Raw genomic sequence first — 14,525 nt, forward strand, 5'->3', positions numbered from 1 at the left:
TGCTTGGGCTTGTTAATGGAGCGTATGTGGAGTCTGTGTTGTCTAGGAGAGTGGAAGGAGAAATTCAGCTGAAGTTAACTTCCAGCATTTGCTTTCTACAACCACTTCAAGCTGGCATTGCCACCAAAAGGGGTGCAGGTGGTTGATTTTTAACCTGGCTGCTTCCCCATGCTTGGCAGTGTAAGGAGGACTGCATGGGAGTATGAACAAGTAGCTGATACGTCAGGTTAGATAGCTGAAAGGATTTGTGCAGCTGGGCTTTGGGGGATGCCCTTGCATTGCGTGGTGGAAGGGGTGCTTGTCTTTCTGATGTGACTCATTGCAGACAACCAGATTTTCCAAAATTGCTGTTAAAGTTAGGCTCCCAACTGGTTATCCTTTCCTGAATGTCGGAGAGGATCTTCAGGAGTAACAGATTCCAGAACAAACTGTTGACCATATGATGATTCGCTTCAAAACCAGACTGCTTATTGGGAGCAGCCTCGTACTCAACAGCCGTGGCTGGAAATGTTTCCCATCAGTGGGAGCTCCATGGGCCTGTGTCTGCTGTCAGTGCCAAGTCTGTTGTGATCAGTCTTGTCCTCAGCATGGTTAGGGCTCCGCATTCTTGGTTTATGCCTGAGAGCAGAACAAAAAGATGGTACTAGTTGTAAGTTCTTTGTTTTCTTCCAGTTCTCCTGTCTCTGTCTACCTGTGGTCATCTCTTGTTGTACGTGTAGATTTTAGACTCTTAAGGACAAGGGATATCTTTTTGTTAACGCCTGTAAGTGGTGCAGCGAGCTCCTGATCCAAGCCCCTAGGCATTCTTGCAGTCCAAACGATGGATGATGTTTGTCATAGCAGCCCACTGGGCAATCCAGGCTGTTACAGAGAGAGTATCCCTGTTTGAGAAGTTCCCCTTTGGTTTTGATTTAGAATAAACATGAATGCATCAATTTTTCAGACACTGCCACCTGAAGGAACAAAAGGGTCAGTGCTTTCGTCTGTGGTTATAGCTCAGGCTTTAGGATCAAGGACTGGGTCTGCTCTCTAGTTCCAGAGTACTTCAAGCTTGTAAATATGTGCCAGTTACCCTGGAGGCAGGCCTGCTGGAGACTGGGAGCCTTTGAGATTCTCCAGAGCAATAAAAATCTAACTGTATTTGCTTGTCTAACAAACAGAACAGCAGAGAATCTTAAAGGACCTACGGACCCGTCCAGATTCAGACCAGTATAGTGTTGTCAGCCCTCTTTATTTTGTTATTTTAATAATGACGTGAAAGTTTGTCTTGATTGCTTCTTTATTGCTCGAAGATCCCTTGGAAATGTCAGGTTTCGGTGGAACAGAGATTTTCTTCCTGGATGTTAAATTCAACCCTGACAAACGTGAAAAGAAGCATGGTTCATTCTTCCTTTCTTTGTTCTTTCTTCAAGAAGATAAGCTGGGAGACTGAATGTGGTCTGATGTGGCTCACAAGGGTAATATGGACACTTTAATATTCCAGGTAAATTTGCAGAAGACATATTTGGAGAGTTGTTTACTCAAGCCAACACCTTTGCCTCTCGGGTGAGCATTCTAGTCGAGAGAGTTGACCGCTTGCAAGTCAAAGTCACTCAGCTGGATCCCAAAGAGGAAGAAGGTAATGGAGTGGAGCACAGTCCTTGCAGACCAAGCGTGGTAAAGATTCTCGTTGAGTCAGCGTGGTTGGTTCACGGCCATAAAATGAGCATGATGCTGCAATGGGTGTTGGAATGTCTTAGTCCGCTAAGAGGGACCGTTCCTCCCCTCGTGAAAAAGCACCGTGCTGCTCATGCAGGTTGCCTTTCTGGCCCAGTCTAGATTTGCTCATTAGCAAGTCTCCATGTGGAAACTCACTTTGCAGCACTTTGATAGCGATGCACTTCTTGAGTCTTGGTCGCAGGAGTTCAAAACCACATTGGCAACTCTCGAGAGAGCTGTGTCTATACAGCAGCATATCTTGGCACAGCCTGATCTGAGATTTGCTGGGTTTCCCAAGAGATCTGTGGGAAAAGGAACCTGACCTTAAGGAGTGCTAAGCATGCCAAGAACTCCAACTGAAATCAGATGTTTGCTACTTGATCTTCAGTGTCATTGGCCTGGGTCAAGCTGTTCTTCACTTGCTCTCTCCTCTTTCTTACAGTTTCCCTGCAAGGCATTAACACCAGGAAGGCCTTCAAAAGCTCCACTACTCAGGACCAGAAACTCTTCGACAGAGATTCTCTCCCCGTGCCTGTCCTTGAAACCTATAGGACCTGCAATACTCCTCCACCTCTCAACATTCTCTCGCCTTACAGGTATGGCTGCAGTACCTCCTTGGCCCCTCGTTCCCTTGCAGAGGAGTGTCTCTTCCTCTCAAATGTGTCAAGGAGGTCATTTCCCATCCCATGCCGTATTGAAATAGCTGTTTCCAATGGGAAATTGAGATCCACCAGGAAATCTTCATCCTCTAGATTACATAAAACTTTGCTTTTGGGGCTGTACAAATGAGCGTAGCTAGAAAATTATATATTTGGTTACCTGCTGTCACTTTCGTGACTGCCTTGGGACAAGGCTTGGCTGGCACTGCATAAACATGCTAGGTGTTGTGCAGATGATGCATTTTTCTTGTGCTTCTCTGTAGCCCTGTGGCTCCTTTCCAAAAAGCTGCAGTGCAAACTGCAGAGCATACATCTGTAAATGGCTCTCACCCAGGTGGGTGCAGCAGACTCCTGTAGATCTGGAGATGCTTTCTGTGGCCTTCTGTGCCTGGTCTGAGACATCTGATGTGACCTACGCTGGCTGTGTAGGCAGTTCTCCTGAGCAGTCCTGTTCAGATTTCATCTTGTAGGTAGTAGAAGTAAAGGGGGTCAGAATACAGAGACTTAGCCCACATCCATAAATATCTTTTGAACAGGTAAAAAGTAATTACAGATAGCTGGAGGCAGCTGTCTTCTGCCAGACGCAGCTGCACTGCAAAGTAGGAGGAGAGAGAGAGAGAGAGAGAGAGAGTGTGTGTGTGTGTGTGTGCTCGCTCATGAGTTTCAAGGACGCTGCTGGTCTGATTTAGGGTTCCTGGGCTGGAGAAGTTTGGTTGTTTTTTTTTTTTTTTTCACACCAAAAATACAGCACAAACAAGTGGGAGTTGAAGTGAGAGACCTGCTGCTCTCTTAGTGATTGTTCAGAGCAGTTGAGCTCTTCAGGTGCTGAGTAATGGAGAGTTTGTGTGAGGGCAAAAGCAATGGCAAGTGGGAGAGCTGGGACAAGTGAGGCCATGGGTCCCGCTGCCTGGTCTGAAATGGGGGACAGAGGCGAGAGCAGTGTGTTTGACCTCCTCACTGTAGGAGGTCCTAAACCATCATCTGACGTTGTGCCTTGTGTTTTCTTTGGGCTTCAAACAAATGTATGACTTGGTCCTTGTTTGTGTGTTGTTTTTCCCCCGCCCCCGTTCTAGGGATGATGGCAAAGCGGCGCTTAAATTCTACACAGATCCTTCATATTTCTTTGACCTTTGGAAAGAGAAAATGCTTCAGGACACCAAGGATATTATGAAAGAGAAGCGGAAACACAGGGTGAGGAAATGGGAGATCTCTGCCAAAAGAGGCATGTCAGGGAAGAATAGGAGGTGGGAAGTGTTAATGAATCTTGGGCTCCAAAGTTGATATCCAAAATTCAGGTTTGCTCTCTTAAACTCTTTAGGGATTAATTCAGTGAAATTTTCATCTGGTTTACTCTCATCCTTGTTAATTAAAAAAAGAAAACAAAGATACCCTTAATCTGTTTTTCCAAATGCCACCGTCTTTGTATGGGTATAATGGCTTAATTTGTAGTCCTAAAACATAGCGCTGGTGCAGTTGGCAGGGGAGAAAGTTGTCAGAGTCTTTTCTGCGTGTCTGATGTTGCATGGGGGTCTGTTCAGTGTTGAAGCGGTGCAAATCCCACTGCCCCAGCACCACAGTGTGTTGAGTGGTGTAATAAATTCTACTGTGGGAGAATAAAGAAAGGAGAAAATGTCCCTTCAGGAGTGCAAAACCAGGCCCTAATGGTAAATTAGGGGCAAGCAGGAGGCTTAACAAAGCCATTTAAGCTGAAAATGCCAGGTAGAGTTCCTGGTTTGGTTGCCTGGGGATTTGGACTCATGTTTACCAACACTGGAACTTATACCATAAAAGATTCGGTTTGAGCATACTTTATTTAGCTTTTGAGCAACTGGAGTATTAAATATCAAAACAGATCATGATTTTTCTATCGAAATAACAAATGAGGGATTTAAGACATGCTAGAATACAGAGAGCGTGGCTAGCTAAAGCCCAGTTCTTGGCGGACAGCTGTCTGTATTGCACTCCAAAGCACTTGACACCAGCAAGGTGATGGTGAGGTTTGGCAGTCTTGACACAGAGGCCGAAAACTGAATTGATGTGGGAAACTGAGCTTTCACTCTGCCCTCGAGGTGGTTGTGCCAGGGAGTAACAATGGCATCGTGTCTGGGCTGCACTGGGGAAATCTGATGCTGTCGTTCTTTTTTTTTTTTTTTTTTTTTAATGCTATCTGTGTATCAGCTTCTTTATATGGGAGATCTTTGGAGCTTGCAGCAATCAGGCTGCAAATTAAAAATCCTGGCCCTCTTAAAACCGCTACAGGTCTGTCCTATCCTTCCCTATTCCCAGTGAGTTTAAAGCAAAATAAGGCTTCTGTTTGATACCTCCTCCCTTAGAAAGAGAAAAAGGAGAATCCAAACCGAGGAAATGTGAATCCACGGAAAATCAAAACCCGGAAAGAAGAGTGGGAGAAGCTGAAAATGGGACAAGAATTTGTTGAGTCAAAGGACAAACATGGTCCTGCTGGGTAAGCAAGTCTGGGGCTCTCTGTTCAGCTCCCCAGCGAGGGGGGAGCAGGCGGGCGTTGTTGATTGTAATGCAGTTCACCCTGCTCTGCAGCTTCTCCAGATCTGCTGCACAGTGCGGATCGATACTGCCACTAATCAGATTCTCCAAAGTAAATCCGTCTGCTGATTTAAAATTTGCTAAATAAATCAGGGAGCTACACGGTTTGAACAAGGTGGCAGGAACAGCTTCGGCAGTAAGTCTGCTCTCGGCTGCCTGTCTTGTGGGCACAGAAGTGTTGAGAGCTTTGGCTCCCTACCCGGTCGTGATGCCCTTCCTGCCACACCTAGCCTCTGGGCCTTACGCTGAGGAGCGGGGTGGCATCTCGGTGGTATTGTGTGATTGCTTTGTTACATTTCATAAATGGCTCTTCACACCCTAAAGTTGAAGCGGGGGCAGTTCCCATCCAAGTATTTCAAGCTACAGATCTCTCTTTAGCGCTTCTGGCTTGGGAATTCATTTAACTTTTGACACCAGCGAGGCTGGAAGCAGACCGAATTCCCCACAATGCACTTCTCGCTTGCTCGGTCCTTGCAGCTTCCTTTCATATAAGAAAAAAATCTCTCTTTAAATCACACTCTCCAGCTAAAAATAAAACTTGCTTTTAGTTTAATAGGAGAACAGGTTTGGTTTCTAGCAGAGGAATTGCGCAGCACAACAGCACCATTTTCTTGCTCCTGTCTTTTTCTCATGTAAGCATGTTCATGGATTTGATTTCACTTGAGGTCCAGAGCCCCCAAGAATGGGGTGGTTCTACCACCCCACAGTGAAATGAGCTCACGGAGAGTTGAGTGTGAGATTGGTCTTTTCTTTCAGTACTGTTTGAGCTTTGGATACGTGCTTTTAATGGCATTGCTGTTTCTTGGGTTCTTTTTGATAGTCTGCTCTCAAGGTTATTTTTGGCATCTTTAAGTACCTCTTCTTTTTTGCCACTGATGGTACCCAATGTAACTGGGAGTCCTTCAAGTCTGAGTTGGTCAAAGCACTCTTCTAAGTGTTTTTTCTACAATCAAATGTTAAGAAAAATATTTTCATTATTTCGGTGGTTTCTTGTTCATTAAAATATGTACTTGTGCTGTTCTGGTGTGTGGTAGCAATAAACAAACACGAGAGCATCTGGGCAAATTCTAGCCAAAGGATTATGCAGAACAAACTAATACAGCTGTACGTGGTTCTTCCTATATGAAGCTTTGAGAAATAGAGACCTTTTTTCTTTTTTTTTTTTTCTTTTTTCTTTTATGTTTCTTTAAGGTTTTGTTTGGTGTGTCCTGTTGTGGTGGTTGATAAGGTCCCACCTAAAGGCAGGTCCCACTGTGCTGGGAAAAGCCATTCCTGCTAGAAAACCTCATTTCTAAATCTTGCAGGCTGATCCATCCACTTGGTTAATATCACTGCTGCACAGTTGTTTGTTGTAACCCTTCCAGGAGGCAAAGCTCTTGTGAGTGAGGGGAAAAATGAGCTTTAGACATTGCCTTGAACTCTTTAAATAAATTGCTTGTCTCGCTTTCGCTCAGGTACCCCTCTAACATGGTGTATCAGAACGGCAGCATCGGTTCAAACGAAAGCATGGACGTGAACTGCTACCCGCCACCGCCGCAGACTGACTCTATTGTGCCACCACCTCCTTCATTCCCAGATGACAGCCTGCCTCCACCCCCGGTGGAATTTAGGTAAGCCTACGGGATCCCTTCTGTCACCAAGGAATAGTAGGTGGTGTAAAAGGATGACATGAGACAGGCTGAGATAGTTCAGCATAACTTCCTAACGGGCGTTGTATGGGAACCAGAATGCTCCTGTCTGGAGGGGAAGTGCAACTGCAGGCAGGGACAGAGGCACAGGCAGCACAGCTTGCCATAAATCCCAACCACTGTCGTTGTTCTCATACAAAATGGGAGAATGGGCTTGGGTGAGAACTAGAGCAGTTTTATTTCACTTTTTAGAAGAGTGCGGTCCCAATTAATGGTCTGGCTCCACTGCATCGGTTTTCCACTGCAGTTGTTCCAGGGTACGTAGATTTATGTTCCTGATAGAGCTGTGCAAAGAACGGCTGCTTTCGCCTCTGTTTTTCTTACCATTTGCCCTATGATCTTTGACAAATGCACGACGTGGGTGCTGAAGATGTAGATGTAGTTAAATTTAAAGGACTTGAGCATGCCAGCTGACTTCTCCTCAGAGACTTCAGTGCAAGTTCAGGGCAGCTGCTTTGTATCGGATGAAACGGTGACTTTCAGTCACCTCCAGAGATGAGAGCTATGGTCCAGCAGTGGCTCAAGACACAAAAGGTGAAACAACAGAGTAGGTTGGTTTTTGTTTGGGTTTTTTTTTTTTTTTAAAGGCAGTAAAACTGAGTCAGGAGTAACAGGAGGAAGTATACCTGATAGACAGGACTGCGTTAGCTTGTCTCCGTCTTATCCAAAGGCAGCAATGCCGCAGAAAAGGCTCTTCTGATGTGTCAGAGTCCAAGCACTCTGCTCTGTAGCATGTTCCTCTAGGGCAGAGCAGAAACGAGCTTTCAGATGAAGCTTACGCTGCCTTATGCAGTTGCTTAGATCTCTGCCTAGCCACAGAGATCTCCCCTCACTGGTTTTGTTTTGGTGGTTGTTTTTAAAGAACCCTGGGAGCTAGTTTTGATCTCCAGTAGTCTGTCTTGGATCAGCACTGTGAAAAATTGTGACGTTTTTGTGGTAAATGTGCCTTATTTTTCTGTCTTACCATGGAAGGACATGTCGGTTTAGGGCTTCTTTACATGTACGTAGGATATTACAGTATCTTATGGGCAGTGGTGTTTTCTGGTATAAACACAGCTTCCATAAATGGGAGATTCAGTCACTCATGAATCGGTGTTTTCCTTAAGAGCACGTTGGGTTTCCATGTCTTCCTCTTCGCTCCCCTCGGCAAGCTATGAGACATGGCTGCTGCACTCCGGCTCTGAGCCGTGGAATCCGGTGAAGAGATCTGTTCCTAGCAGGTGTTCGTAGCATATGCTTTCCTGGCACAACCACCAGTCCTTGTGTGATTTATCACGGTAGACATCCCTGCTTGGCGTGTCATAAGTCTGACCTCAGCGTGGAGGGGTAGTGGCTTGTGTTGCTGCAGGAGCTCTTAAGCCAGGAGGCTGCTCTGAGCTCAGACGTGACGCCTGGCCTCTGGCAGAGAGGTGAGATGGCTCATGTTCTTGTCAGCCTGGGAGATGGGATGGATGATAGCATTTCTGCCAGTCCCCAGAAGCTTTCCTTTGTTCTGGTGGTGTAGGCCAAAAGAAACACTGCAAGGGAACTAAAACCCAAGGAGTGAAGTCTCATGGAAACACCAGTTAAAGCTGGAACTTAGATTTTTGTCTGGACTGCAACAAGCACACGCGATTTGCATTAACATTGAGGTTGTACAGTCTAATCTGGCCTTGCAGCTAATGGCCTTATTTCTCTCTCTCCTTCTGCTGCAACAGCTATCCTGTAGACAACCAAAGAGGTTCTGGTTCTGGAGGGACCAAACGATCCAGCCTGGTTAGCCCAAGTCACCCGCCACCAGCTCCTCCGATCGGATCCCCCTCAGCAGCCAGGCCGGGCTTTGCTCCCCCTCCGGCGCCGCCACCGCCACCACCACCACCGATGGGAAGCGCCCCCCCTCCACCACCTCCTATGGGCTTCCCATCCCCAGGAACCCCACCGCCACCCTCGCCCCCTTCTTTCCCTCCTCACCCCGAGTTTGCTGCCCCGCCACCACCACCGCCACCTCCGGCAGTCGATTATGCCAGCGTGCTCCCACCTCCGCTGCCGCAGCCGGGCAGTGGCAGTGCACCGCCTCCCCCTCCACCGCCGCCGCCTCCTGGCCCACCGCCTCTGTCTTCCAGTGGCCTGGATGGTCCTCCACCCCCTCCTCCACCCTCGGACACCTCCGCCTCCAAGCCCAAGTCATCCTTGCCTGCGGTTAGCGATGCCAGGAGTGATCTGCTTTCAGCTATTCGTCAAGGTAAGGTTTTGTTTCAATACCAACTGGTTTTTTTTCCCCCTCTGGAAATCCCCGCAGTAGCCAAGTGAGAGCACTGGGGAGCCATCTCATGAGCAGTGCTGTGACTACCTTGCTGCTTGAGGGCCCGTCCCTTGTGGTCCCTCCTTGTCTGCCCACCCTGATGACAACCTCACAAGGTTTTATGCCTCCTCCTGCACCTTTGGAGAAGGCAGTGCTGGAATTGGTGTGCTCCAAGTTTGTAAGTGGATTGAACCCCTCAGAGGAGCACGGAAACGATCCAATTCCCATTTCACCTGCCCACCCAGCTTGTCTTGGCTGTCATTCACCATCAGAGTTATCCCTCAGCGTGTCCAATACTTGCTGGCAGAGGACAGGCTGCCTTGCTCAGAAGATTGTGTCAGAAGGGATGGCTGCTTTGGAGATTTCGGTGTGACCAAAGCCTTTGCATGATTCCCTCCATTGCCTTCTTCCCAACAGGCTTCCAGCTCCGCAAGGTGGAGGAGCAGCGGGAACAGGAGAAGCGGGACGTTGTGGGCAATGATGTGGCAACGATCCTGTCACGCCGCATCGCTGTGGAGTACAGCGACTCTGAGGATGACTCTTCGGAGTTCGATGAGGACGAATGGTCGGATTAACCGCAGTCCCCGTCCCCTTCTTCCCCTTCTCTCCTGGGTTAACATATTCTTAAAGAATCAGGTGGCCAAACCTTCCACCACTTCCTTTCTCATCCCGTAACCAAAGATGTGCCAAGGGTTTTCAGACAACCAGCAGCATATCTCCCCTCTTCCTCCCCCTCCGGCTTTGGCAGGACTCTGTGCTCTGCCTTTCCAAAAGCTCTCCTCACGGACACTGAGGATGCGGTGTTGGGATTTAGCTGGAGGAGGTGTAACGGTTGCTTATTTAAGAGAGCTAAACCTCCAGATTCTCGATGCCACCAGGCAGAGCACATATAAACCCTCCATCCTGAGGGATTTTGAAAGTAAAGATGGATGATCCTGTTGCGGCCGCGTGGCCTTTCAGATGAAGGACATTTTCAGCTAGTTTTCTCATTGCAACAGCAGACAGTTGATCTGACAGCTCTTCCTTTCCAGTGAATACTGGTAGTGCTGCAAGAAAATGGGCTTTAAATGTCTGTTCTCTGCTGCATCCCACTGTCAAATAATCAGGTTTTTGGCACTAGTGCACAATTCTTTCCCCTTTTGACCCCCCTAGTATTATTTCCAGACTACCCTGCGTGGGGTGCGCTTCCTGGCTCTCGGGCTGTGGAGTGCGTTGGGTGCAATGCAAGGAGGGACTTTTTTTCTTTCCCTCTTTGAAAAGCTGCCTTTACCTTCCTCAAATCGCCTGGACTTGCTTCGCCAAGTCTGCCAAAGGAGACTTGCACAAAGGGATGCGAAGCCAGGGCAGAACAGTTGCTTGGCTTCCTGCTTCTGGGAGAGCAGAGGCACTGTCCCACTGAGACACATCTGTGTGGTCAGCGCTGAGCGGTGGCGAAACTCCGCTTTGCTGATTTCTCCAATTCATGCTGAGAGTGTGTTTAAAAAAAAAAAAAAAAAGTGCCTAAAGCAGGGAGATGGTGTGGGGAGGGGTTCTCTGAACACCAGGCACTTTGATCTTTGGCCTGTTCAGGGCAATGCTGCAGTCAGTTTGAAGAGGTGCTTTTTCTAGCGGGGTGACCATACTTTTTGCACAGGGACTTGAGTAGCAGAAAATGCTGGTATTACCTTTGCTTCCTCCTCCCTTCCACCTAAGGAGGGGAGTTTGTGTGCCTAAAACCATCTAGTATGTGAACTGAGTTGCCCATCTGTTCCATCAGACCTAACCTAGTCTTTTCCCGTAATTTTGTTATGATAATTCATTAGTTAATTTTAAGAAAACATTTCTTCTCCTTACTAACCCTATGAATTTCCTGGGCTGCTCACTACAGATACAGTACTGGCAGGGGGAGAAAATGGTGAACTTGAACTACCTGACCTAGGTTTTATTGCTGTTTTATATTACCTTATGTAGATTATAAGCATATCTTGGAAATCTAGAAACAAATACCCTCCCTGTGCTACAGATGTGCATTTTAATTTGGACATGGCGCTCTCAGGGTCATGCAAGAAAGCAAGTCCAAAACCTTTAGGAGATGGTGGGTCCGGCTGTCGCGTGGTGGGACCAGATGCACGTCCCATTAAGACCGACTCTCCAGCTTCTTTGCCTTTCCTATTGTAAAGTATTTTGCCAGCCTGTGCCTGTTCTTTCTTCTCTGGCTCGCCTCGTTTAATGATGTAGCTGATACCTGGAACGCCAGGCCCAGCCCGAGGCTGCCAGGTTGCTGAAAATCCTTCTTGGGGTTTGATTGATGGCTTCAGTTTGTGCCATTGAGTTCTTACTGATGTCTTGCGTGTGTGTGCGTGTGCATTTTTAATCTTTGCCGGAGCAGCTGAGGGCCTGGAGGATGGGTTTTTCTGGGGTGCAGATCAAGCTGAGATCCAGCGTGACCCAGAGAGACTTATCGGACTGCTACACCATCGGATTTTTGTCCACAAATCGGCTGCTAGGCAGGATGCGAAGGGCATAGACAGTGAGGCATCCCAGTGGGCTGGGAACATCTGAGCAGTGCTAGTTCCAGGTTCTGGAAGAGGAAACAAACCCCTCAAGTGCCAGTGAGCCATCGTGCAGTGGAGGGCCTTGGAAATGCAAACTGATTATTGCTGCGAGCTGGGTAAGGGGGCTAGGGGAGAATCACTGCCTCTTGTTTATCTGCTCTTTCTGTAAGCATCTTCCTCTGGCTTCTCTCGCAGACAGGTTCCTGGGGAAAATGGACCTTTAAGCTAACCCAGGCTGACAGCGTTATCACACAGGGAAGTGAGGAGCTCGCAAATGCCAAACCTGGGTTAATTTTAAAATGCCTTAACTAGACTTGGCCCCTGTTGGGAAATGGGAGAGCGAGTATTCCTGTCGCGTGAAATACAGAAAAGTGCCATATTCTCTGTGACCCAGATGGATGGTCTGTCAGGCGGGGCCGTGCCTCGGGGCGTTGGGGACACGGTTGCCCCACGCGCTGCCTGTTGCACAAGGATGCTGTGTGGGCGATCTCGGCATGGCCGCGGGTGGAGTCTGCTCCTCTGCCTGCCTCGCCTTTCTGCAAGGCCCTCCTGGCAGCGGGAGGGACGCTGCTTTGTCCGTGCAAGCCTGCTGTAACCACCCTCTGCTTTCAAACTCACGTCCCGAGGTGAGAATCAAAACTGTTGGATCCTAAACAGAAGGGTTGTGGATAGGTAGGGAAGGTTTGGGTTTGTTTTTTTTAAATCTTTGATTGCAAAAAAAAGTGGTATGAGCCTAGAGTTTAGATCCCTGAGAAACAACTGGTGTAAAGCGACCAGCTTTGAGTATGGTTGCAAAATCGCAGAGCACTGGGCCACCAAGTAAGCTTTAATATTTCTTAAACCAGTAGGGGAAGAGGAGAGGTGCCAAAAACAACCTTTGCAAGACAGAGCAGCTGTGCTGTAACTGCAGGGCTGCTGCCCCACGTAGACCGAGGGCCTGTGCTGGACTCCCCTGCCATCTTTGTCATTTCGTGTTAACTTACTCCTTCCTCCCCTTTTTTCAGCGTAAGGCTGGGTTGAACGGCACGGCAGGCAAACCTCAAGCATTTCACAAAGCCAAAAGCGAGAGCTGGCAGCTGGGGTCCTCCCCGTCTTTCCATTTCAGCCCGACCCGTGTCCGTACGGAGACGCAGAGCCAGAGCAGCCATTTCACCCGTCCTGGGAGCCGTTTGCTCAGGGCGTGCAAGTTTGGGCAGGCCGCCGCTGCCTTCCCCTTCCCGGCGCCGCGTTCCTGGTTAAACATTCTCCCGGTGTCCTCGCCTGCAGTGCTTGGCTGCTGCTCCCGGCAGCCTCTCCCCCGCCGCCCCCCTTCCCGCGCTCGCAGGGAAAGCCTCGTCCCGGCTCCCCGGGCTCAGCCTGGAGCCTCATCCGCAGTCGGTGACCTTCACTGCTTTCTCCTCTCCTTATCAGACCCAAAGCACCAGACCAGATCGAGGGAAGGGGCTCCTGGAGGTCCCAGATGGCCAAGAAACTGTGCAGAGTCTCATTTCAGGGAAAGGATATATATATATATATATTTTTTTTTTTTCAGTCCGTGAACTTATTTAACGTGCCTCTTTTGAAAGTACCTGCCCTTGGCGGGCTCCGGAGGGGAGCTGGCTGGCAGGGCCTCGCGTGGGGCAGATGCAGCTGCCCCGGGTCAGGTTTCATTGCTGTTGGATTTCGGGGGGGGTGCTTTCTTCTCTTCTTTTTTTTAAACAAAGCCTTGAAGTGGGAAGTGGATCCGATGTTTTTATTACTGTATTAACGTTCATTTTAATTCATTTCAGAAACTAACCCATTTTTCTTCTTGATTAGAATGTCATAGAATTAGACGAGCTGTAACCCTCCTGAAGTGCCTTATTTTCTGACATGATATAAATATATTTATAAGAGTAATTATTCCACTTGTATCTTGGGGGTTTATTGCTGAGCAGAAGATATGGTGGGAGGAGAGATGGGAAGTGCCCTCGAAGGACTCAGCCAGCCTGGGGGTCAGAAGGGTGATGCTTGACGGATGCTCTCAGGGTGCAGGGGGTTACTCACTTCAGACCAAAGGAGTTTCAGCAGTGAAACTCTACTTAGAAAAAAGAAAAAGGAGAAAAAAAACCAAAAAACCCAAACAAAACCACAACCTCATGAGCAAAATACTGTAGACTTGTTTGGTTTTCTTACCCCTGCAAAATAAACACCGATGGCCAGATTCTGCCTCGTGTGCACGGATGCAGCGGGTGTAAAGCTGCTGCTGCTGGGGGAACGGAGCCTGGTCCGTGTCCGGACCCGTGCATCCCGGCGCAGACTCGCTGCCTTCTGTGTTCCTGTGTAATGTCTGTCCGTGCTTTTCCCTGTCATTGCTGTGTAAGCCAGGCTTTCCTACTACTTTTTTTTTTTTAATAATCAGCTCAATAACCCCTGGATGAAGATCCCAATTGCAAAAATTTTTTGTAATGTACGTGTAAAAAAAATTAATTTTTTTGATCCTTTTTTAAAAACTGTAAACTTGATAAAACCTTTCTATCCAGTCAGTGCCTGCGTGTGTTACTCCGGGCATGTGTGGGGAGCCGCAGTGTGGTCCTTACACATGGAAAGCGGTTGGTCCCGGGCAGAGGGGCTGCTGTGACTCCTCTGCGTGTGGCTTCTCCTGCCCAGGAGCACGGGGAGGTGCTGGGCCATGTCAGTGGCTCATGTCTGTACACCTGGAGTGTCCTGCAGCGCATCTCGCAGGGCTGCTGGCGTGTAATTTGGGGAGCCTGGCTGCATTTGGTGTTTTATCGAGGCCACCCGGACTGCATCCTGTCCGCAGGAGCCTGGGCAGAGGGATGGAGAAAGCCAGTGGGTCCCGAGCTGTCTTGCAGACGCCATCCAGTACCGAAACGCAGCCATGTCACGGTGGGCTGAGGATTATCGATGGTGGTAGCTAGTGCTGCCCGCGGTGGGTAACGGCGCCAGGGAAGCGCTATCCAGGAGGAGCTACCAGCCTCCCGTGTGTGCTCCCTGCCATACGAAATGAGCCCATGCTCCATCTTGCAAGAGCGGAGCTGCTGCAGCTGGGGTGGGAGGGGGCTGCTTCTGCTTTTTTCTTTTCTTTTTTTTTTTTTTTGGCCTCCATTTTAGCGGCTCAAGG

The 14,525-nt window shown here is 48.6% G+C and overlaps 1 protein-coding gene across 2 annotated transcripts in view; it reads left to right on the forward strand.

Moving 5' to 3' along the window:
* WASF2 (WASP family member 2) overlaps nt 1–13,798 on the forward strand; it is a 33,016-nt gene extending 19,218 nt beyond the window's left edge. For both annotated transcript variants that reach the window (XM_054802082.1, XM_054802083.1), the window contains exons 3-9: nt 1,484–1,618; nt 2,141–2,294; nt 3,431–3,548; nt 4,691–4,821; nt 6,374–6,529; nt 8,305–8,828; nt 9,306–13,798. In XM_054802082.1, the coding sequence (XP_054658057.1) occupies nt 1,484–1,618; nt 2,141–2,294; nt 3,431–3,548; nt 4,691–4,821; nt 6,374–6,529; nt 8,305–8,828; nt 9,306–9,463 (1,376 nt within the window). In that variant the 3' untranslated portion in view covers nt 9,464–13,798. The remainder of the gene's footprint in view (nt 1–1,483; nt 1,619–2,140; nt 2,295–3,430; nt 3,549–4,690; nt 4,822–6,373; nt 6,530–8,304; nt 8,829–9,305) is intronic.
* Nucleotides 13,799–14,525: the final 727 nt, after the last annotated feature.

This window comes from Grus americana, chromosome 23, assembly GCF_028858705.1.
Source record: "Grus americana isolate bGruAme1 chromosome 23, bGruAme1.mat, whole genome shotgun sequence".
NCBI lineage: Eukaryota > Metazoa > Chordata > Aves > Gruiformes > Gruidae > Grus > Grus americana.